Below are 24,922 nucleotides of genomic sequence, written 5' to 3'. Positions count from 1 at the left end.
AAATACGGAAAAAGAACTAAAGTTAGAACGGTACATTATCCATGTAGTAAATGTTGTCTGAGCTGAAGGAAAGCATAGTCCCCTTCCAGCCTGTAACAGAAGTGATATATCAGCTGGAACATCAGACGTCTAATCACCCGAGGAGATGCCTCCTTGCTCCTGCAAAGGAGGCAAAAAGAAGTTGAAATACATGCCCATCAGAACGCTTTCAGACCTTTATGTGCCCAGTGCTCCTAAAGAAGGAATTGTCTCAAGTTTTTAAACGGGAAAAGTTGAACCTGGATGCAGAGGGGTGTCAAGAACTTGCTAAAGACAGCTTCTCTTTAGGTGTAGCCGATTCCTCAACATCTGCTGTCAGCGCCATCTCCTGGTGTTCGGTCTGTGAATTACTGCTTCCTATGTCGAGAAGTATTGGTGTCTGTTTCAAGCACATACTTGTACATTCAGTGTAAGAGCCCACTCATGTACTGAAAGACCTTAAGAGCCTTCAGACTGTTACTGAAGTATAAGGTAAATGTATGCAGCTTTTTTTTTTTCCCCGAGTGCTGTCCTGTTTAAGCAATTAACCAGCCATTCTCAATACGTGTCAAGAGGACGGTGATCATCTCGTGGCTGTCTTTAGCAACAGTTAATTTTCTTAGTCTAAACAGGCTCCGTATTTTGTACATTACTGTAATAAATTAAAGGAGGAGTCTTATTGAGAGGGTTTATGAAGCTTGAAATAATATCACGTTGCTGCTTCAATTTTGACTTTTTTCCTAATTCTTTTTAGTGCTTAGTTTTGGGTGGGTCTGGTTTCATAAATATGGTAGGTGATATTGGAGTGTAAATGTGCATCACTGTTACTACTTTAGAAACTCTCATGTCTCAGAACCCTTAGTGTGAATTTGTTTTAGTAGTCAAAAGACAGATGAGTGGATCATATGGTTTGATTGAAGTTTTTCTATCATATTAGTCATACTTTGTCTCTCTAATATTGTGATTTAAAAATAAAAACCCCACAAACCCTGAAATTCACAGCAGAGATGTGGATTCACTCTCAGAACCTGATTCTTAAGGGGGGCAATAAAACACATTGGGTCTACCTTTATTTGGGGGGTGGAGGAAGAGAATAGCCTCCTGCAGGAGAGGTCTGACTCGCATGTCAGTATACAAGAAATGTTCTGCTGTGTTGAAATGGAGAACAGAGCTTTTTTTTTTTTATTTATACCTGGTGGGTTTTGTCTTTGAAGTTTGCTTTGTTCATTGCTTTGTCTTTCCTCTTGAGAAAATAGTTTTGGTCATATAAGGATGTGGCTTTTTTGGTTTCTAGAGAGGCGTTTTAATTTTTATCTGACTGCTTGAGAATTGGACTTAATTGTAACCAGATTTTCTGGAAGCTATTTACAGAAGCAGAGTATCAAAATAACAAAGCAGTTTAACTTGGAGCATTCTTAATGCTTACATTAAATGTCTTTTGACCTTAGTTACATTGAAATGCTTTCTTAAAGTTGGTTATTCTGGAAACTGTAGAAATCTGTCTTGACTTCTTTCAAGACACCTACACATTTTTCTCACATAAAAATAACTGGCTATAAAATATAATTCTTCTGCATCTGTGCAAGGAAGTGAATCCAGATCTTAACTAACATGCTGATACCACTGCACAGCATCTGACTCCTCTCAGATGAAAATAACTATTTATTATGGAAAGAAAAAGTTTGCATAATTTGAATTGATAGCTGTAAAAATGTACCTTAAAATCTATAGCTGATAAGTGAATAGGAATGTGCTAGTATTAGCACGTTATTAGCTTGCATTATTATTTTTAGGCCTAATTATTTAAAGATTGTCTGAATGGTAGTGGAATTCTGGAAACCCCATTTATCCTGTGCACTTCAAGTTACTGAGTATATATACATCAGAAATTATTTTCCCAGGTTTTCTGAAGAAGTGGAAAGATGTATTTTTTTTTGGGGGGGGGGTAACTCCGCTTAGCTTGATGCCTCTGTAGACCTAAATAATCTGTATTTAGAGGAAAGGATGAAAAGAGCAGAATTAAGTTGACCATTTACATATTAAGATTCCTGAAAATTTGGCTGAGGTGAAAAGCAAACTATAAAAACAGCATTGAGTGCAAAAAATTAATTTCAGATTCAAAAATTAATTTCTTGATACTTGCAGGCTGATCTAGCTTGTGTATTTGCATCTATAGCATGTAGACTAGTAGCCCCTTGTAGAATATGCCTTATATCCATTTGCTGGATATTATCCATAGCATCAGTACATTTGCTTAAGAAAATGATGCTACTTCAATGGAGTTATAGAAACAGACTTTTTAAAATGTGATGGCATGGGCAGCAGCTTTTATTTTATGTCAGATACACAGCTCTAGAAAGTGAACTTTGAGAGGAGTAGATAAAGATGATTCTGGTAACCAGTTGCTCCCGCCTCCCTCTGTGCTGTCTCTCTGCTCAGTGGTGTAAACACCTTTTTTGCTTTTTGTGGCTGATAGCTGTTCCTAGAGAATATTTCTGCCCCCACTGCATCCTTTTTTTCCCCGTCTTCTGCTTGGGGGGGAAGGAAAAGACCTTTCTGCAGCGAACAATTTCCTCGTCACAATTAAAGGATGCTGCAATAGAAAGGAACGTCCTACTGAACTGCTGAAGGAATACTCAATGGCATGTCTGGGGCCGTTTCCAGGTACCACTTGAGATTTTCTGGTTGGTAGGGTTCACATAGCTTGCCAAAGGCAGGTGCCTTGCTTCTAATTTTGTTGAGCAATTCCCTTGAGCTGAAACCCTTGCTTCTCTTGCCTGTCCTACCCTCCCAGGTGTATTTCTCGATTGTGATTATCGTCATGACTGGTAGTGGTAGTAATGGTAATAGTAGTGGTAATAATGGCTGACATTGCCAAAAACCTGAGAAGGTAGTGCAGGTATAGTCCTGGGCAAAGTGTTTCTCACTGGTGCCGCTGCTGAGTTCTTAGATACTTGAGGTTGGAAAGCCTCCTTCTGGCCTAAGTCTTGAGGTGGTGTGTACTCCCGTGGTGTTCAGCTGCAGGGTTTCTTTTAGTTCTGACTTCTCTTGTCCCTTTTGGGCTTGTAAATAATCAATCGCAAGCTGTAACACAATCGTGAAACCAACCATATATTCAATGCAGTATTACTTCTATTAATCATCTTAAGGCTTCACTGAATTCCGATGTAAGCAGGAATCTTTTAAGGGAAGCAGTTTTTATCTTTAAAAAAAAAAAATCTTCAAGTAGGTAAGGTGATCTTCGGATCACTTCAGAATGCAGCCAGTTTAAAAAAAGAAACAAAAACCCCATATAACCAATCCCATCCTCTAGTCTCAAGTACTTTTCTGTAAAAGGTTTGTGCTTCTTGTTATCTAACTGTAAGAAAGGGCTGATAATGAGAGCTCGACATAAGTTGGTGCTATGGGGAAATAAATGGAGATAAAGCAGGCTGAGCAATACAGAGCTTAGCTAGCTGCTGAAACTGGCGATAAAGAGCTGCTTTCCTCTACTGGGTTTGGCTGGGTAGAGTTAATTTTCTTCATAGTAGCTTGTATGGTGCCATGCTTTGGGTTTGTATCCAAAACAGTGTTGATAACACAGGGATGTTTTAGTTCTTGCTGACGCTTACAGAGAGTCAAGGCCTCTTCTGCTCCTCACCCCACCCCACCAGCAAGCAGGGTGGGGGTGCACAAGAAGTTGGGAGGGGACACGGCTGGGACAGCTGACCCCAACTGACCAAAGGGATATTCCATACCATATGACATCATGCTCAGCACATAAAGCTGGGGGAAAAAGAAGGAAAGGGGGGACGTTCGGAGTGATGGCGTTTGCCTTCCCAAGTAACCGTTATGCGTGATGGAGCCCTGCTTTCCTGGAGATGGCTGAACACCTGCCTGCCGTTGGGAAGTAGGGAATGAATTCCTTGTTTTGCTTTGCTTGCGTGCACGGCTTTTGCTTTACCTATTAAACTGTCTTTACCTCAATTGATGAGTTTTCTCACTTTTACGTTTCCAGTTCTCTCCCCCATCCCTCTGGAGGGGAGTGAGCGAGCGGCTGCGTGGGGCAGAGCTGCTGGCTAGGGTTAACCCACAACAGCCCTTTTCCTTCCAAAGTGCTTAGATGTAAAATTGCAAGCTGAGGTCTCAAGTAACACGGTGATTTTACTCTTTCTAATAATGGTAGATGATAATAAGGAAAAAATACAAACACAGCAACGTTTTGTATGTAAACACTTGAAATGGATTTATTTTTAAAAAAATCATTTTTACAGTTGGATCATACAGTATTCTTCTGTATGCCTTAAATTAAAAGCCTCCAGCTTTTAAAAATGCTGCCCAGTACAAAAGTGCTAATGCAAAACTAGTGTTTATGTATATAAACCAGCACTATACATCACTAAATATCACCCTAAACAGTCTCTTCACCAGTTTAAATGAGTGGAGGAGAGATGATCAGACTTCATAGTGTTTAAGGGCTTCCTTCTTCCCCTTACAGTTCCGTCTTCAGGAGTTTCATCGCTTTCTGCATATTTGAATACACTAGAAATGAAATATTCATACATGTTATTTTTGTTGCAACTTCCTCTGCCAGTGACTACAAATAATGTCGAGAAAATGTCATTATTATTAAAGCTTTTGCTCACATGCCTATTGCTATATGGATTCTGATGCTCTGTGCTCTACAGACTCTTCCAAGCATTTTGTGAACAGCATCTGTTTAATTTTGACTGGTGAGAACACACATCTGTTACTGCAAACACACGGGCATTGGCCGGGCAGAGACGGGAGCTGTGCAGCGGTGAGGGAGGGCTGTGGCACGCAACTCTTCCCTGCTCCCAGAAGGTTTCCTGACCCGGCCCGGCAGGGCTTGCGTGCAAGAGTTCTCACCGCCGCTTACAGTGAACGCTGCTGAATTGCGCAAGTTCCTACTGACGTATGCTTTCTTTTAAAACAGATGGATGTTTAAGGCTCCAGGGCTCTGCCATCATTCTCTTCACCTCACTGAGTTTAAGTCTAGCATCCTGTTTAATTTTAATCCTAGTTAGCTGTCTTTCAGCAAGTACTGATTGCGAGAGTCTAACGCCTGGTGTTACTCCTTGTCGCGTTAAAAATGTGACTTTCAGAATATTTCAGAATACACTACTTACACAATGAAATGTCAGAGGGCTCGTACGCGTAGAGGCGGTTTGAGTATCTTCCAGTAATATCTGCTCTCACAGTCAGGGAAGGATCTGGAAAAAAAGGGTGAAAGAAGTTGTAGAAGACAGGATTAACCTTCAAGCAGAAGGAAATAAACCTTTCTGCACTTCTGCTTGCTTCCTGAATGTTTCTGCACACACATCTTCTTCCACTAACAACCAAGAGATCGTTCTACACAGTCACTGACATTTCAATTTTAAGAGTTGTGTTTGCAGGCTTATTAAGAAGGGGATGGGTTTAATTCTGATCAATGTTGATCAGCCTTGCACCTTGTGCTACTGCGTAGTACCCGAATTAACTCTGTGAGCTGAGGCTGCTTTCAGGCTACAAATGTTATTAAAAAAGAAATAACAAAGGAAGAGATAATGTGGCGGTTGCTTTGGTCTGTTGAAAATGGTCATCATGACCTAGATTTATCAAGGTAGGTGTTAATGATGCATGTGTACAGTATGTGAGGTTACATATCTCTTCTGGGAGAGGGAATACCTGGATGCATGCATGGCCACTAATACGTCTCTAAAACACAAATGCTTCGGAGGGGTTTGTGCAGGTTAGTGGAGCACAGAACCGAGTACTGAGCTTTGAAAATTGGCCCCTGAAGCATCCGGGGTCACTGCTGTTCCTGCGATGTCTGAGATTGTATTACAAACAGAAACCTGTCAGCATTACAGTAGTTCTAGAGATAGGAGGATGAGCGAGGCTGCGCCACTGCCTACCCATTCCAGTCAGTGTGGCATCATGTCATTTCGATGACACGATGGAAGGAATTACATCATTCGTGGAACCCACGAGGGAGGAATGCTGGACCCGTGAAGCTAATGATGTAGCTGGGGTTGCTTTGAAATTGCATCCAACAAAACCAACTAGAAAATTTATATTTCACATGGAATCAATTCCTGTGAGTAAGCCCGAGGATCTGAGATTCATGGCGCAGCAGGGGCTCTGATCTGAGATCAGCTTCGATGCTTGAGGTACTCACCTATGAACAAAATCCGAGGGACGTACTGGCCATCAGGTGAAAGATTCTTGTCTGTGGTTTCGTACTTAAAGAAAACAGATAAGGTTCCCAGTCAAGGAGGGCATGTTACATAAATATATTTTTTCTTCATCGTACTTTGAGTTTTGAAATAGAGCTTAAATAATACGTTTTGCAGTTTAAGAAATTCACTGTCTAGGATGCAGTCTTTTAACAGCTGGAGTTGCAAATTGATAACAACAGTTAATGTTATTATTAAACTTTAAATTCCCTCATATTTTGAGGTTATGATAGCTACAGATGAAAGACACTTATTACTGAATCTATTATGCTTCAGCACTGGCCATTTTCCTAGCCAACCCTAGCTATTAAACTGACTAATTATAGCTAGAGAAGCCATAATTAAAAATAGAACTTTATTGCTTTCACTTAATGAAGTGTAATTGGGAAACTTACCACAAGGTTCAGGAGAATGAATTTTTCAGCCAATTTCTGTATATCTTTATTTTCAGCAAAGACCTTCTTGAGTGCTAGAGTGGAAATAAATGGGAATGAAAGTAGAATCAAATTGAGAATTCCCAGTTTACAATTGCAGCAAATGAAGATTTTAGGTTCATTCCTCTGGAAGATGATCAACTCATTTATATTCTGTGGTAAAGAGTAAGTGTAATGCTAAAAAATGTCCCTCCTTCCTTCAGATAGTGCAGCTCTCACATTTGTCTGCTTGAGCATTTGACCCTTTAAACCTCCTAGTCTGCTATTGCAGTTTCTGGCTCCAGTTCTTAAGGCACAGTACAGAGGTGTAGGACTTCAGCCTGAGATGTTTGAGAGGATTTTAATGCTTGGACAAAGATTCTTCTGGAGTTACTGGAGCTATGGATGGACGCAAAGGTCTTGCCATGTGGATCGGCTTGCAGGCGGAAAGGCCCTTGGGTAAATTCAGAAACACTGGGAAAAGAGCAGTCCCAGTTAGCAGAAATCCCACAAGGGCTCAGTTTCAGCCTAGTTTGATTGAGCCACTGGCTGATTCAGTCTCAAACATCAGTGATACTGAAAGCTGAATGTGTCCTTTCCAGTAAACTACTGTTTTTCACTACTCCTGGTTTTGCTATCGGTTTTGGCTGATTGTGACGCGAACTAAAACCAGATCTGCCACAAGTCAAAACCTGCTGACCTGTGCTTGTTTCTGTATCCATTCTGTACCATGTAATACTGAATTACCGTTTTTATTTTATTTCTGCACAGTGGAAAATACCGATGTGGAACAATGACTTGAAGAATGCTCCACGTGCTTGTGCAAGTTAGCATTTCAATACGGCTTACTCAGCAAGCAGAATGGTAGCTGGTTTGGGTTTTCTGTTTGGTTGGTTGCTTTTTTTTAAGCAGCATTTATGCAGAAACCGAGAACCAGATGATTTTTTTTTTTTCTTCAGCGCAGAGGGATTACCTTGGCTGTGCGGGCAGTCTTCCAAGTGGTGGATGATCATCAGGGGTTTGTTGCTGGAGAAGAAGAGTCCAGGTTAGGGGCTGGGGAGGCGCCAGGGGGCGCCAGGGGGCGCGGAGCGGGGCGCGGCGGTGCGCGGAGCGGGGCGCGGAGCGGGGCGCGGAGCGCGGTACCTGTGCTTGGAGCGGAAGAGCGCTTCCTCGTACGTCTGCGTCCAGATGAGCTGGTCGCCCCAGCCTGCGGGGTAAGGACAGGCGGCGCGTTATAAGCGGGGCCGGCGGCCGGGGGTTCGCGTCCCGCCCCCTGCCCGCGCCTGCCGGGAAGGGCTTGGAACAGACGCGCTGCTAGACGGCTTTAAATCAGGAATAAAGGGGGAGGGGGTGCTAGGAAATACTAGAAAATGTATTTGCAGAATGAGTTGCAAGAAAATTAATTTATTAGAACAGCATAGAAGTCAAAACTTCAGCAGGTCAAAACTTCAGCAGATTGCAATTTTTTTTTTTAATTTGGGTTTTTTTTTGATTTTGTGTTGTTTTTTTACCTCTGGAGAGTGTCTGAGGCAGTTTTGGTTTAGCGGTAGTCTCCTTTGTCTCCTTCTTGCCCACATCCTTTGCCAGAGCACAGGAGATGGCAACGAGCAGCAGGAACATGGACATGTAACTCTTCTCCATGGCAGCTCCTGGAACAGATGAGAGAAACTTCACGTTGTCGTGCCTCCCAGGCTGCTGCTTGCTCGAGGCACACAGCAGATAAGGACGGGTAGAGCGGCAGGTCAAGTCACAAGTATGCAGCAGGGTGAGTCAGGGCTGAAACGAACTGCTCCAGGCAGGGGCCTGGGCTTGGGGGAACCTCAGGGAAGCCTGAGGTTTGCTTTGCAAATTGCCGTGAAGGACCTGGCTGCTTTCTACTGCTCTGTTCATGCGTTGGGCTGTGGTCCTTTGAAGATGCGCACTTACGTGTTAGTTTCTCTCTCTTGTATTTACATATATTGAATTTGCTCAGTAAAACAAGTGAGTTTTGGCAATTCCAAAAGTATTTTCAAGTCCTAATAAGTTCACAGTTATACCTCGAGCTCCCAGTGTTTTCATAACCAAGTACTTTAGCAGCCCAGGTGCTGAAAAATTAACTTGCCTTGGCTCTTCCTTCATTTTGCAGCGGGAGCAACTCAAATGAGAAGTCTAAATGTTAAGCTAGGCTTTATAGCAAGCCATTGGCATAGGCACAGCTTAATGCTGTTGTTGAAACTTCCAATCCTGTCTTCCTCCTTAAAAGTATCATCTAATTCTTAAAACCAGTAGAATCTATAATAAACAGGGTGGGGAGGAGTTGCTGTATAGAACAGTAAGAACTGAAATGCAGTTTGCTGGTTTAAGCAACACAAAGCAGAGGACTTTTCCTGAGCCAGACTCTGGGGCACGGAGATGGAGATGAGACATGTCTGATGGGAAGCTCCTCAGCGTTTCAGCTGGGATGCTTCTTTGAAGGAGTAAAACATGACCCTATATTTTCTCATTAAATTTCCTTCTAGAAACTAGAACACCTATGTAATGGGTACAGTAAGAAAATCTAAGATATTCTAAAAGCAATACAGAAAATTCAAAAGATTCATGCAGAAATTACAACAGGCTGACTGTTTTTAAAATTCAGACAATGAAAATGAAACTCCAGTGAAACAGAAGCATTTTTCTGGGTAGGAACTGCAGGAGGAAACATTAGCTGAATTTGCATCAGTGGTACAGTGCTCTTTGCTACTGGGATGTCCAATAGACATCAAACATCCAAAAAGTTACTGTTTCAAGGGCATGAAATACAACTTTTGCAGCAGACTGCCTTTCTGCTCTAAGAAAAGTGTCCTTAGCCAGGAAGAAAATTGCATAAAGTTAAATTAGACCCGGTAGATTTTCAGGGTTGCCTCAAGAGTTGTTTTGGCTAGAGCTGTATAGCAGAAGTAATGCTTCTCTAAAAAAAAAAAAAAAAAGAAGAAGGTGGTATGGGACAACCAGGCAAATTTTATGCTGTTGCTGATGCAGAATGCAGAAAGCAATAACAAAGGATCATTAAACCTGTTCTTTAAAAACTTTACCTCTGGAAGGCTATGTGCACTTTGCTAAGTTCTTCACCCCCCCAAAAAAACCCTCCTCTCCTGGCTCTTTTAACCTGCAAAGCCAATATTTCTCTACACGTTTTTTCTTCATAGCAAGCTGTGCTGAACTGTGCCTACATTGCTGCAGTCTTTTCTCTCCATTGATGGGCTGCCCCAGCCCCAGGTAGCCCGGGCTCACAGCTCCCCCAGGTACCTTCTAAAGCAGTAAGCGTGCCGTGCCTTACCTTGTTTGCTCTCCCAGACGCCTGCCAGGGTGCGAAGGTGTTGCCGGTTACAATGTGAACGCTGCCCTTCCTACTGCCTATTTATGCACCTTCACACACCCCAACTCCACCCACAAGCTTTGAATGTGAATACAACTTCCAAAGAGCTAAACTTTCCAGTTTTTTCCCCACCAAAACATTCAGGGTTGAGTTTGTAATTAAGTAACTTTACAGTTTCCTGTCAGACACTGCATCTAAACCCCAGAGATGTTTCTGTAGACTTTTGGGACAATTTTTGAAAGGTGATTTTAAAATGTTGGCAAAGATCCAAGTCCAGGTAAGCTTAAGTCAAGACTCCTGATTTGCCTGAAGAGTGATTTGTCTTTTTTTCATTGGTTGGAAAATCAATACGGGTTGCTGTTTTTTTAGTCCTCTGAAAAAGTTAAATTGATGACTCAGAACTTTAGATGTTAATTAGATAATTAACTATGCACATTATACAGGTATGTGTGTACACATGCACATATACCAGCACGCAGGAAAATTGTAATAAAACCTAAAAGAAAGTTTGTAAAGATCTCTACAATGAAATGTATTTGGAAGCTATAACAATAAACTGTATTCATAAGCGAAGGTCTAAATAAACATTTAATTCAAATTCCATGTTTAATTAGTTTTGTAGACATTTATTTTTAACTACAACATGAAAATCAGCCATTTTAGGTTTCAGATACACGTACAATACAGTGCAATGCTCAGGAAAACGAGACCTTTTTAGGTGGCTGGAAGGCCATCGCTACTCTTGTACTGACTGCAGATGGTCCTTCCTCAGAGGTCAATGCGATTCTGTCCTCAGCAATATATGTTGAAACTACAGTATGTGCTCCTTGGTGCATGGCTCATATATTTCAGTGAGATTAAAATCACATGTTCACGGGCAGTGAACACTTAACATCATTACTCAGTTGAGTAGATGAAATCCATCAGATATGGATTTTCCTGTTTGAAATTCACAGTGCTCTCTGATGGCTGCTAAGAGCGTCCATTTTTATGAACATGCTTAAGAGAATTTAGTGCTTTGGATCATGGTTTGTTTTTATTTTTTAATCTTTCGTACTCAGTAATTAGGAAAACAAGGTGCAGAAGCAAGATGGTGAACTCAAGCAAAAAAAAAATATCACTGGTCCTTACAAATGTACCGTGCTTTGCTTAGATGCTTGACTTATTAGAAGGGTGAAACCAAAGCTCCCAGGATGGTCATCATTTTAACTCCCATTTCTGTATGTTTCATGATAAATGTATGTTTTCCTGATAAAGAAATGTAATGAGAGAGATTGCATATGAATCTCTGCTCCTCCTCCAGCACTTTTTCCTGAAGATTCAGAGATTCTATATTGTGTATCCAAATCACATGTACTCAGATTTTCTTCGAAAACATATACCAAAATAAGTTTCCAAGATCCATATTTGGACACGGGAGCACTCACTTTGGATAATCAGGTTACACCCTTAATCCACTTCAGTGTAGATGTAGGAGTCAAACATTAGGTACCCATTTCTGAAATCTTGGTCTCGGCTCATGCAATTCAACACGCTCTTGCTGACTGTCTTCTCAGGTCACACCTAATAGCATTTGGTAGTTTTACATCCCGTAACAGAAGTTCTAGTTGCTCTCTGGTTATGTGAAGAGATAATGAGCAGGTAGGCTCCCACTCACACACTTTTTTAAAAAAATAAGGTTTTGTCTAAAAATGCGTTCTCAAAACTAAGTCCCCAGCCGCTCCTTGGCTCCTGCCTCAGCTGTATTTCCATTTAATTTGCACCTTTGCTTTCTCTTGTTTTCAGGAGGTGCACTAACCTTAGCCTATTTCCACATAGCTTTGTGCTGCTCTGTGAGAATGGTTTCCCACAGAATACTCAGTAATTCAAATGCAGCTACTCACAGCGACTTCCCTGTCAGCTCAAACCCAGTGATCTCAACGGAGGTAGTTGACCGTGTCTCTAAACCATCTTTGTGCCTCGTTAATGAAGAGAGAGGGGAGCTCAGCCTTTCCCACAGCTCCCTGCTTGGGTCCTGAGACTGCACCCAGCCGCTGAATTAGCTTCTGGCTGTTTATCAGGGGCTACTTTCTCTGCCTCAGTGACTACATCCTGCAGGAATTGCCCCAGGAGAGCTTGGAACAAAATAGGACTATCCCAGAAGGCTTTTCCTCTTTTGCTGTAAAGATCTGGTAGACCCCATTACCGTTAATATTTAACATCTTTACAAAACTAGTCATTGGATTTTTCCTTTGATTTTTATTTCTCTGGTCTGAAGGTACCTTTATTCATGATGTCACACAGAAATCAGCACAGCATCAGGTGACTGATGTTATAGCTGTTTTGAAGGCATTTTCTGAAGCGCTTCATTTTTCCTTGTGTTTTGTAATACATAAGTTTTAGAACTCAGCCATTTCTCCTAATTTCATTACAAGCACGTGCTTCCAAGTCTTGTGATCTGCTGCATGGAATAAATAGCAAAACTTTACATTGGAGGAATAAAAGTAATGAATGAAATGTATGGTCAGTCCCGCACTAACAATGCTCTGAGTCAAAGCCAGAGACAGCCGTATCTGGGAGTCAGTGAGCTTCCAGTGCTGTTAAAGCAGTAGTACATTGTAGAATACTTTCAAGAACTGGTCAAACTTCTTTTGTCAATGCTTTAACCACATGAACTGAATAGTAATTTTTCATCACCTCAAAGCTGCTTGGAAGAAATTTGCCTGACAATTTTTCTGGAAAGCCTTTCACCCCAAAATTTATGAGCTGAGACACCTCTGACACCTATGGCAGATGCAGGTTCCATTCTATTTCCCCCTCCCCCTGAAATAATTCAAAACCTTATCTTGAAGATTGTAGGTAGGTGCTCTCTGGATTGGGATATGGCATGATGATGGATGTTCCCAGTCACTCATGTCAAGACCGTTTCTTTTTGTATAATAGTCATCTATGTTGGAGCAGGTACCAGATGCCAGCTACCCCAGCTTAGCTGTTGGTCTGTTAGGCAAGAAAGTGATTTTTCTCACATTGGCTCAGGAAACTTTTGCGGATACATACAAATGGAGAGCACTACTAAAGGAGAGACTAGGAAGGACTTGGTATCTTATAAGTGGTCCAGACATTCTCCTGAGAGTTGGAAGACCATGGTCCAACCACTCTCCTGACTACTTTATTTTCAGTACAAAGCCACATTTCAATACAGAGCTGGAAAGTCAAAACTTCAGCAGATTTTTACTGCTGAACACTTAAAGCTGGTAACTGGAGTTCAGGTAAATATCTGCTAAGAATCTGATGATTTTTCTTGAAGGATGATGATTTCCCAAAATATGTCAGCCCAACACTTTCCTCTTTTTTGTTGAATGAATGACTCAATTAATTTGCAGTACCTACTGTTTATTAGTAATATTTTTCAAATTAGATAGCAGAAGAGATGGTTAGGATTTAAAATATGACATTCTGACCCTTTGATCACTGCTTTCAAAACAAAAGACCAATCCATCAGGATTTTGATATCTCTGAAGACGTTCTTTCCCACTTGCACATGCATGTTTATAAAATACAGATCACCACCACTTGATATAAATTGGCAAGCTGGAATGCAAGCATGGAGCATCCTTTACATAGCTTCAGATAAAGGTGGGGATTTATGATGTAACCAGTATTATACTCTGTTTTGAACTGTGAAGTACTGGGATGTCTGGAAGGCTTTGCTGAATGACGTGTTTTAAAATCAGTAAGTCATTTGAACACCCATAGTAGATATACTTGCTCTTGTACTGTTTAATGCCCTTTTTCACAACAGTAAGGAAACTCTCATGATCTGTTGCACCAAGGAGTGTCAAGGTTTTCAGCATATGTGGGACTTAATTGCTCAGCTTGTGTTTGGTAAGAGAAAGCCTGATCCTGACAACATTTAGATTTAACTTTGAAATGTTTGGTTCCTACAGGGAGGCAGTGAGTGAGTGAAGAGGGGTTCTTTGATGAGAGGGATTGTGAAGCTGGGGGTGTACCACAGCCTGCGGAGAAGACTGTTTACCTGGTCTTCTTGACTGGGCAAGTCGGTTATGATCGGCAAGACTTCATGCCTGAAATTCTTGTATTTAAGTTTAAGTAAATGCATTTTAATTAATTGAAATAACTAGCTGTGTTTAAAACCAGAAAATTTTCTATACTCCAAGATTAAAGCCAATGACTCCTCTCCTGTCTGAGCAACTGATACTCAATTTTCGGTATGGCTCGAAATCTGTGAGCCAGGAGTTTCCTATTTTTACTATACTGTAATGTATGAGGATGGTGGGAAGACCTTTGTGTTTTGGACAGCTTAGTTTTGTACTTAGTATCACATAGAGAGTTTTTAATTAACCCCTTTCTGTTAATATAACTTGTTTATAAAACCTGCCTCCCTTGGTCCTTGGATGGTAATATCTATTACAGGCAAGTAGCTGAACCACATTGTCCGTAATTCAGCGAGTCTCTCGGAGCTGCCACCTTACTGTGATCTCTCTGTGTGCCTCTTTGTATTCATTGTTCTTATTTCAAATTTGTGTTTGATTATCTGTAGCCCAGACCCTCTCAGTTTTCCTAATGCTTTACCTCAAAGATCATAAGACTTTGGCTTCTAGTAAGCATCAGTGATATGATGCCAGCTCTGACTCCCAGAATTGGTCCCTAAGTAGTAAGGGATGGGATTCTCTTTATTCTCTTTATTCTTACTAACTTGAAAGTTTACAAAAATAAAGGATTCCATCTAGTAATTTTTTGTTGTCTTTTTTTTTTTTTATTTTAAATTTTTTATCAATGAGCAGTAAATACATCTGCTCAGTGAAATTCCAGCTGAACCCACGGACACAGCTGCTTTCTTAGCCTCACTGCTGCTTGTGCGCTATTCTCACATTATTTAATATTGCTTTTGCTTTTGGGCCAATATCCTAATCAGCATTATCTCTGCAATGAAGCAGAGTTTGTCTCTGTTACTGGTAGTGTTGGTCTTTTTCTCCAAGCTGTGCAGACTCTCCTGGTGTTGACACCTTCTGGCTTGCGTGATGTGCTCCACAGCACCCTTCCTCTTCTCCCAGATTGCCTTGGCTTGTGTATTTGTCACAGAATGTGCAGTTTTAGACAATCACATGGACCACACAGTTTAAGTTTCCAGCGTTGAGGTTCAGCTGCCTTTCTGCAGCAGGTCTCACAGTTGTCGTGTCTTAGAAATTCCACCATGTCCCCACCATGTCCACATCACAGTACTGTTTTTTCTCCCTCTACTTCAGTCTGAACTGGATGAAGGTCTTTGTTGGACAATTCCAGTTGCCTTGTCAAGCTTAAATCTGGGATTTAGCAGTCTTATCTTCTGAGTTGGATTTCCCAGATCCTGAATACAATCTGTTTTTTTATCCGGGCCTCAGCCACAAAGTTGTAAAACTGACTCTCCAAATTTAGATCAGTGATAAATTCCTCTATGTTTTCACCTTCTTACCTTTTTTTTTTCTTTTTTTTTTTTTGGGGGGGGGGCAGGGCGGGGAGTTTTTTCTCTCTCCCCCCTCCCCCAGAGTGCAGTACTCTATATTTCTGTCTAATGTCACAACTGACCTCTACTAAAATTCAAGAAGTTGGCTGCGCTTGTCTAATCTGTCGAAGAGGAGGATAACACAGCTGCCTGTTCCAGCTGATTCATGCTATAAGATGCTAATGCAGAACGCTGAATGTGCTTCTGAAGGCTTCTCACTACAATTCTTGTCTGCAAATATTGACATAATATTCTTACACAGTATCTTAATGACGTATTATAGACCACTGGTTTGTCTTCCCATTGCATAAAGTCATTCTATTGCAGAATGCCTCAAACCTCGTATTTTCCTTAGTTTTTTACTTTTAGGTTGGCTATATTCTATGCTACGTGATATTCTGGCTCCTAAAATAATCTTTTATTTGACAATATAATGGAAATGTTAGGGATGTATACCTTTAAAAGGTCTTAACCAAGATCTTAACCTTTAAAAATCCCTATAGAGTTACAAATCCTGACACAGGCCCGGGACAGAATTCTTCCTCTTTTTGCATTCCATGATTGTGTGAGTATAAAGTTTTGCTGAATTTTCAATGTTCCTTCTGCCTAAACCTTGTTTATTGCAAAAATAGGCCATCTCACAGGGATGAGAATCTTTCTCTCTATTTCTTTGAAGAATAACATTTTACTGCTAATAATCTCTTAGCACACGTTACCAGTAAACTACCCTGAGTTTCTTGCTAAAGAATGTGTTTGTGCAGAAAGCTGTCACAGGAGCAGGATCAACGGTGGTGGCTTCTCAAAGTTCATCTGTCTTGAAGGAACTGGGCTGTTTTCTCAGTCAGGAAACATATCGCAACACAGTGACCTTGCATGAGAGAAGATACATGTCCCATAACATCCCCCCAGAATAACAGATAAAGTATGGAGTAAGTGAGAGGAGAGTGCCATGGACTGCCAGCCTCAAAGGGTCATGATTGGCAACACGCAAGTTGGAAGCCAGTCACTAGTGGTGTACCCCAGGGGTCAATACTGGGGCCAATATTATTTAACATCTTCATTAATGGATGGAGAGAGTGCACCCTCAACAAGACTGCAGGTAATACAAAGCTGGGAGAAGTGGTTGATAAACCAGATGGTTGTGATACCATGCAGACGGACCTTGACAGGTCAGAGAAATGAACCCCATGAACTTCAACAAAGGGCAATGCAAAGTCCTGCACTTGGGGAGGCACCAGTACATGCCTGGGTTCAACCAAGTGGAAAGCAGTTTTGCAGAAAATGGCTGGGGGTTCCTGTTGGACAGCAAGTTGGACATTAGCCTGTAGCATGCCCTTGCGGCAAAGGCGACCAACAGCCCCTAGGGCTGCATTAGGCCAAAGCATCGCCAGCAGGACAAAGAAAGTGAGGCCACATCCGGAGTGCTGGGTCCAGTTCTGGGCTCCCCAGTACAGGAGAGATATGGACATACTGGAGCAAGTCCAGGAAGGGGCTTTAAAGATGGTGAAGGGATGGAGCATCTGTCATTCGAGGAGAGGCTGAGAGAGCTGGGACTGTTCAGCCTGCAGAAGAGATGGCTCAGGGGCATCTCATCAATGTGTATAAATACCTGATGTGGAGGAAGTAAAGAAGACAAAACCAGACTTTTCTCTGACATCAAGTGACAGGATGAGAGGCAATGGGCCCAAATTGAAATTCAGGAAATTCCATGCAAATGTAAGATAAAACTTTTTTTCAGTAATGTGAGGATGATTGAAGACTGGAACAGGCTGTCCAGAAAAGTTGTGGAATCTCCCTCCTTGGACATATTCAAAACCCAACTGGATACAGCCCTGAGCAACCTGCTGTAGGTGACTCTGCTTTGAGCAGGGGTCTTGGACTAGGCAGTCTCCAGAGATGCCTTCTAAATCCAACAAATCTGTTATATTTTGTGTTTCTACATATGTAGCATGTACGAAAGAAAGGTTAAATAGTACAAAGGTGAACTTATAATTTAACCCAGACACATCCCACTCTCAGCTACAGCTGACCTGTTGCCACATAAAATTAATGGAAAGATGCCATACCATGGTCACAGATTAGGATATTATTGCTGGAACAGTAATGAACGTTTATTAACTTTTACCCATGAGGTGCTCATGTTTCACCACCGTATGGAGCATACACTGTACAAATACAGTTGTAATACCCCTATCAGAATAGTTAGCTGGCTGTGTAAGCCAATTAGAGTGACTTAAGGCAACGTGTACTTAAAGTCTTGTTTAAACGTTATGGCCTGTAAATGGTAAGCACACTCCCGCAGGTGGTGACACTAAATAAGCAGTATCAGTCACAGGGAGCTGATAGGAGGATGGGTGTTCCCACTCTCCTGCTGGTCCAGTTCCAGCCAGTGGCATGACGATAACGTGGCTCTATCTTGGCATTCAAATGCACAATCCTCCTTTAAAACTACATTTTGTGTGGCTGCCATAAGCAACGCTATCCCAAATCTTGTGAAATACTTAGTTTATAGTGGTCCAAGGGCTGAGATACGTTTCAGCTATGCTTAGCATAGAGACTCAGAAGCTGGGAGAAAGCAGACAGCTCTCATTTCCCCTCCCTCCCCCTAAGGTCATTCCGGCAGCTGAGAATGCCTGAAATAGAAGCGAGCTTAGGCAATGTGGTCTTTTTGCATCCGGCTGTTCCCTGTATCCAGCTGTATCACTTGGAGATTCCCTGGGAGGCAGGGAATTCCCGCATAGTCAAGTCACAGGTGATCTAATCTCTGTATGCCAATAAAACTGGGTGGAAAAGATGGAGATGGGAGTGTGATCTGAAAGTAGACCACTTAAAACTTCATGAGGAGTCATGCATATGTAAAAATGCACATACTAGAGTTGCTATGTCAATGGTCTGTTAGGAGCCATTTCTGCTTTTAACATGTCTGAATGGAAAAGATGAAATAAGTGCCATTTTTGTTTTCTGTGGAAAGACCTGTATCTATCCTACTTTGACTAGCTAAGTTTTCAGAGTTGAACGCGTTGAGTCATTACAAATGCCAGCAGGCTGGGGCTTCAGTTCCTGTACTCCTATTTCATATCATTCAGCTGCTGGAGCTGCAGAGCAAACAGGCAGCTGGCGGAAAGCTGCCTGTGACCGCCAGCCTGCTGCGTTCTGCAGGTGTTGCTGGGCAGAAATAACCTGGGGCCAATTGGTAGCACCACCTGCTTTCTGGCACCAGTGGAGGGGGTACAAATCAGCAGCGCAGGAGGAATGGGGGAAATGTCTGTCTTTGCTTGGTTAGTGCGAAGCTCTGGTGTATTGGCTAGCAGTGCTGAGTTCCAAGTTGCTAATTCAATACACAGTGCTGCTTCCTCCACTGACTGTATGTTTTAAATATCAAATATCTTGCTAAAAAGCTAAGCAAACTAAAGATAATGAATGGCAGTCAGGTAGATGATGTCAGTTACCTGGAGAGAAGGAAATAATCTATGCTATACTCTTCAGTAATGTGCAAGGATGTGGGTGCCACATGCCACAGACCACAGGCATGGGAGCCTGTACATATTGCTATTATTTTCATTAAAGGTTTATATGAGAGATGTTACTTTCACCTGTCTCATATGATGATCAAATAATAACCTGTAAACAGCTGGTAAGCTCCACCAGCTGTTCTAGCTCCCTATGCTTTCTATTTTAACATCCTAAAAAGAGTGGGCAGAGATGTCATCTAAAAGCTAAAAATTATTTGCAGCTTTAGATGAGCTTCATGTGGACACTTGGATGTTGCAAATGTCGTGTCATGCTTGTGTATGCGCGAAGACCTTTGTCAGGACCTTTGTTGTGGTCTCCTATAAAATCTTTCTCTTCTCTCCTTTTTTAGAAGAAAATGAGAGTCTATCAGACAGTGGGTCCAACTAAGGATGCCTTCCTCGTTTTATGAGAGGTGTTCATTATGCTCAGGTTTCTTCTTTTTCTTGACCAATAAGATTGTGTCACCTGTATTTCCTTGCAAACTTCCTGGTTGTTGTGTGCGATATATCAGCACCTACTTTGCTTGACTTTGCCTCTCATGTAGATGAGAGCTCTTACTGTCCTGGCTCAGCCCCCAAAATAAATAACATTCTTATAACTGGTTAATTAAGGTAGAGTCATCATAAAAGCCTAAGGATTGATGTGACCAGTGGCAAGCTGCATCTTGAAGTACGAGACCATTCTTTTGGTGATTGACACTGCTATGTCAATGAAACTTAAGCATGAGTGCACCATAATAATAGGAATTTTCCAACTATCTCTCTGAGGCAGTCAGATTGGTTTTGAAATAAAACCACCCCATTTCTTCTGTTAAGTATGGGAAACGTAGGAATATAATGCAAGTAGCTCTACCTTTTAACTATTTCAGTTGCAGGCTGTAAGAATTTGTGAGAGCTGCCACATTGTTTGAATCTACCAGTGTGAGCTTGGACTACTAGAGCCTGTGCTGTGAAAATGTGTTGTACTACACACATTGTGAGGTGCTCCAGTGAAGTCAGTGGGACCATTTGCCACGTGCGTTTGGCTAGCAGAGCTCAGGTCTGAATTACTCACAGGCTTTTTAGTTCCTTCTGATTCAGAAAATGAGGAAAAAAAGAGTTTAGTTTAACAAATCTTTTCCAGATAATTGATACACGCCTGGAAGACTGAAGATACTTAAAGATGTTCATGTTAAAAGATTAAAGATGTTCATTTAAGGGAAGAAGTGTTAAAGTCCCAAAAGTGTGGGGAAAATGAAACTGGTGCTTTGTGTTTACAGATAATTTAAATTGAAGAGAAAAATTATTCCAGAGGTATTATTTTTACTGCATGATCATGAGGTTTTCTTCCTGTCACTAACGTTGCTCATGTAAAGCAGAATGATGCCTTTTGCTCTGCAGCACCAGATTTTGTTAGCAAGGTGAATCTGTTAGCAATGACCCCTCCAGGAAAGTCACAGAGTTTTGCCTTATGAGAGCACACCATGTTGCCATGCTTTTTTCCTGTTGCCTGTTTGGTGAGCAAAGAAACGTTCTGTGAGTTCATTCAGTGATCCTGTTCATACTAAGCAGAGAGACTTAGCTTCCAACTTCTCTATGCAACTCCCTCTTAAATCTATCTGAATGCAATTTTATAAAAAATTTTAGGTTAAAGTCAAGCTCTGTTCTTGACCACTCGTCAAAAGATCATTTTTGTAAAGGAATGCTACTGTGATGGTCTGTTAGGGGCCTTGAGCCTGAAAACGTCTCCATTTGTACAGGTCAGCCCTTGTCAAGTGAATCTCAAACTGAACACCCCTTGCTTTTTCTGACTGCATCAGCTGGTATAATAAATGGAGTCACCTCTCCTTGCAACTGGATTATATAGAAAACTTGCTTGATAAAATGCTTTGGTTCAAGTGGAAGATACATTGCGGCAGGAGCTGAATTCTGTAAAACCTTCTAGCGTAACAATGCTGCTCTCCAATTTTCTTTGTTTCACTGAATTCTGCCTGGTGAGTGAGTCTTTCCCCAGATGATTTGCTGGGAGCTGGCGAGCAGGAATAGCTAATAGCAGCAACCCTGGGTGTTGGCTCTGTGCTGTGTGGCACCATAGCAATTTGGGAGTGGCTTTGTTTAATTAATAATCAAAATACTCTGCTGGCTGCCTTTAGTTTTGTAAGGGAAGGGGAGAGAGGGAGAGAGAGTGCACCTGTGGCTTGTCGCAGTAATGAGGTTTAAAAGTTATGGCAGATAAATGGCAAAGACTTTTTTCTGTCCATGCAGGGTGATATCATTTTCCTTTCTCTTTGTGTGTTTTATGCAGGATGATATTTCATTCTGAACATATTGGAGAGGGCATCCTAATGCCGTTCTTAGTCAGCAAATCTGAGGTGGCTAAAAGTTAATGCTGGGTTTATTGTGCTGGTTAAACAATAGCTTGCAGCTAAGTTGTACAAAGAATGTTACTGCAGTTTTACTAACAGGAAGTGAATTGGGTATAAAACTAAATGCAAATAAAAGCTCCACCCTACAATTTTGTTTTTTTGTTATATCCTTCTCCGTTTTTAAGATTACATTATTCCCCAGTTCATGCTAAGTCAATGTTAAAGATATTAATGAAGACCCAGCAATACCCAGCAATACTTCTTTCCCCATTAGCTGCAGGTGCCAGTGTTGATACTTTGGAAAATAAATGCATATTTGGAGGCTGTAATAATAACAGTAGTTCTTTGTTTTAGTGAAGATATCCCCCACCCCATGGCCTATTCATAGCTTCTGCACCATGTACAACTTCAAAGTAACAGTGGAGTCAGATTCAGGGCACTTTCTTTAATACGTTCGTTTTTCATTTTGTTCAAACTTTTGCAGAGGGATCAGAACTATGACTTAGGCAACCTTTTTGAAAGAGCAGACTGAAGATCCAGAGAGCTATTTGCTGTCAACAAAACGCCTTTAAAATACTACTAGTAAAAAAATCTCAACAAAGCTTCCCAGTCCTTTCTTCACAGTGTAGAGCTACAGTCTGAAGCATAACAGCTTTACAGTGGTATCGCTAAAGTGGTTTGGGAAATACTAATGTTTTTGTGCCTAATATTTGAGTGCCTGATCAAAGAATAGGATTTTTATTATGTCAAATTGTAATTTTGGAAAAAAATAATAATCTGTTTGGGAATGAAAAGTAAGACTTTTTCAAAATTTCTCACACAAAAGAAATAAAAATTGTTTAGAAAAAAGTAATTATTTTGGCTTCACTTCCCAAAATGAAATTGTGTTGCAGAGAATTGCCTGTGCTGCCTCTAACTCATGGAGATCCAGTAAGAACTGGCAGTGTGAAGAATTCTTTAAGTGAAAGCATGAATCGGTCACAAAGTCGGAGTTTTAGGAAGGATTTAACCAGGTGGACAATCTGGTGAGAGATTGGTTAGATGAAATAGGTTAAGTCATGAGAAGATGGTGGGGAAAAATGTGGTATGACGGATGAAATAAATAGTTCTTCACAGGAGTCTTCCACTCTTGGTAGAAAATTGGATAGTGGAATTTTGCCTTGCGGAGTAAAACAGAATTTAAGTGCTCCTTCAAGTGCAATGAGGCTTTTGAAAATATTAGAGCAAAAGATTCGAATTTTTGAAATTGTGATTCATTCAACCTGCAACTCCAGGACAAAACATCACTGAAATTTGAGCCATTCTGGACTCAGCACTTGGGTCGGCAACCCAGTTTTGTGTGCGGTGCCCACTATTACTGAATTTACTCAGGACTCTTTACTCAGTCACGCTCACATGCTTGTTGATTAAAAACACTTTGTTAAACATGGGTTAGATGTTTAGCACTGCGCAATGACTACAGCTTTTATCTTTCTGGAGGAGTTTGTTTTGAATATGAACCTGGGTCATTCTAGAGTTCTTGTTGGGCATCTCAATATGACATCTACAACTTGGGTCCATTTTTTCATTAAAGGACCTCTACCATTTATGCCTCCAAAAAGGAAAGCAAATAACCAACAATTGTAAACATATAAAATGATTCATATAGATCAATTCAGTTATGAAACTTGTACTATTATAATAACAAAAAAAGAATTAATATAAATGGAGAAGTGAGAGCGCAGAGTGCTTGCGAGGTTGATGGTGTCACCTATGCCAGACCTACCGGAACAGAGCGATGTTGTAAATGCACACAGCAGTGAAGGAATCAGCAGGTCACAGCATAGCTACATGAATGTTTGGAAAAGCTTCTGCTTTTGAGTGGGAAAACTTAGCTTATGTGATATGATACTGTGAGATATTTTAATCCCTGAAGGAATAAAATTGGCCTATGCAACACTGCGGTTCTTTGGGAGATAGCAGTGATCGTACTGTGATTTTGACGGATGGAGGGCATTGGGTTCATAATTATGGGGCATCAGTTAACTGCTTAGCCAGGTGCCTTCATTCCTACGCCATCCCTTTCTCTCAATCACTGGAGAACTTCGCCTTTCTTCTTGGGTAAGCTTTGCTATATTGCTGAATACCTCTTCCTTCACCAGGACAGTTTCACTTCTGCCAGACATGGTTTTAAGGTTAAGCTAGCTGAGGAATGCCCATGTGTCATGCGTAAATGCTAGTTATGTCCTGGTTCCTGACCAGTTTCTGGGGACTGGCTTTGGACGGAGGCACCAGCTTACAGTGAGATCTTGGCCCACTCCCTGAATGACCTGGGGGCGCGATGATGCATACATGTGTGATTATAACTCTTGGGTTTAAAATAATGTGGCACGGCAACTTTTTTGTTACTTGCCTCAAATTTTCTAAGTAATTCCTTCATTTTTCATCTTTCCCAATTGTGGAGATGTCAAGATTCAATAAGCTTTGAAACACTCCTCCTGTGGCACAGAATGTGGAAATATAAATCACGCATGCGATGGACTGTGCATGTGTTCAGGCATCCTGAACCGGACGTGCTGGCAGAAGTGTCCTGGAACTACCTTCCTCTTAATTCCTGCTTTTAGCTCACTTGCAAAGCTAATTGGATATAGTGCCTCCGTGTAAGCTGAAGCTTGGCTTGTATTTCTAGTTCGTTTAATGACTAATCTCCTTCCAATCTATATATGTTTAATCAGGAGATGACCTAGGTCAGATAATATGTCTGCTGCAAATGTTGTTCTACTTGCAGCATGTTTCACTGAGCGATAGCAAATCTGTTGAGAATTCCTGCCATGCAAATCCCTTTCAAAACACTTTTACTGAAGGAAAGAGTACGTGTCAGATTGTGAATGGCTGCCTCCCTATTCCTTACTGCCTTGATGTTTTCAAGAACAGTTTCAGGGATACAATATCCCCATGCTATATTTATCCATGATGGTTTCCGCTTTGCAAGCTGCTGCTAATTTAAGTTTCAAAGAACTTCCTTTGGTATTAAGCAATTATTTATAGGTTGGTTAGATTTAAATAATTCGTCCTAAATCTCAGACCTGTCCTAAATCTTGTTTACTTTCATTCCAGTTATCTTTTCTGTTTTTAATAAATGCAAATCTCCATATATCATTAAAATCTGCTGTAGTGTCCGTCTGTTTAATCTACATTTTTTTTTTTAACATCTGTCTATGTATGACTATACACATGCAGACTCCAGAAAGGACAGGGGTCTTGCTGGAACAGTGACACAGCAGGCCCCTTTTTCAGTTAATATTTGGGAACAGGAAACAAGTTTCTTTCATGGCCATTTCAAACATTTGATATCCATTAAGACTACTGCTTGCTGTTGTAAAATTGAAAAGCCTCATGGACTTTTCTGCTTGTTTTGTGAAGAGTGACATCAAGACTATCCACCTGAGGATCTTTTCATCATAGTCAACAGCCAACATTTAGCACTAAGAACGCTGCCACCAGTGTCACTACCTCGGAGAAGAAATGCAAAAGCAGAGCCAATGCCTGCTCCCCTATGGGTGAATCTATTCCAAACCAGTAAGTCCTGCCTGGGAAGGGGGACTGTCAAGTTGAATG

The 24,922-nt window shown here is 41.2% G+C and overlaps 1 protein-coding gene and 1 long non-coding RNA gene across 6 annotated transcripts; one reads left to right on the top strand and one right to left on the bottom strand.

Annotated features, from left to right (window-relative positions):
- Positions 1–4,231: 4,231 nt before the first annotated feature.
- AGR2 (anterior gradient 2, protein disulphide isomerase family member) lies at positions 4,232–9,979 on the bottom strand. The gene is made up of 8 exons (XM_075143632.1): positions 9,948–9,979; positions 8,161–8,298; positions 7,793–7,856; positions 7,623–7,675; positions 6,632–6,705; positions 6,179–6,242; positions 5,148–5,231; positions 4,232–4,539 (listed from the first exon to the last, which is right to left on the bottom strand). Exons 2-8 carry the CDS (start codon positions 8,288–8,290, stop codon positions 4,490–4,492), a joined length of 519 nt encoding a protein of 172 aa, XP_074999733.1. The 5' UTR covers positions 8,291–8,298; positions 9,948–9,979; the 3' UTR covers positions 4,232–4,489.
- Positions 7,766–24,271, top strand: LOC142079432 (uncharacterized). 5 transcript variants are annotated; one of them, XR_012672666.1, is made up of 5 exons: positions 7,766–7,863; positions 8,237–8,414; positions 9,817–9,912; positions 20,720–20,953; positions 21,810–24,271. It is a non-coding gene; the product is annotated as an uncharacterized LOC142079432 (long non-coding RNA). The 5 variants fall into 5 exon arrangements; XR_012672662.1 differs by having other exon boundaries at positions 20,720–24,271; XR_012672665.1 differs by lacking the exons at positions 20,720–20,953; positions 21,810–24,271 and adding an exon at positions 13,913–15,765.
- Positions 24,272–24,922: the final 651 nt, after the last annotated feature.

The sequence above is a fragment of the Calonectris borealis genome, chromosome 2 (assembly GCF_964195595.1).
Source record: "Calonectris borealis chromosome 2, bCalBor7.hap1.2, whole genome shotgun sequence".
Classification (NCBI taxonomy): Eukaryota; Metazoa; Chordata; class Aves; order Procellariiformes; family Procellariidae; genus Calonectris; species Calonectris borealis.
Note: the sequence above shows the minus strand (reverse complement) of the source record. Positions and strands in the feature narration are given on the sequence as shown.

Excerpts from the sequence above, each read along its gene's own strand:
- AGR2 (XM_075143632.1), bottom strand. The coding sequence starts at position 8,290 with ATGGAGAAGAGTTACATGTCCATGTTCCTGCTGCTCGTTGCCATCTCC. Across the intron at positions 6,243-6,631 it reads TCATTCTCCTGAACCTTGTG|TACGAAACCACAGACAAGAA; the intron begins GTAAGTTTCCCA and ends GTTTTCTTTAAG. Across the intron at positions 5,232-6,178 it reads CCCTCGGATTTTGTTCATAG|ATCCTTCCCTGACTGTGAGA; the intron begins GTGAGTACCTCA and ends CTTTTTTTCCAG.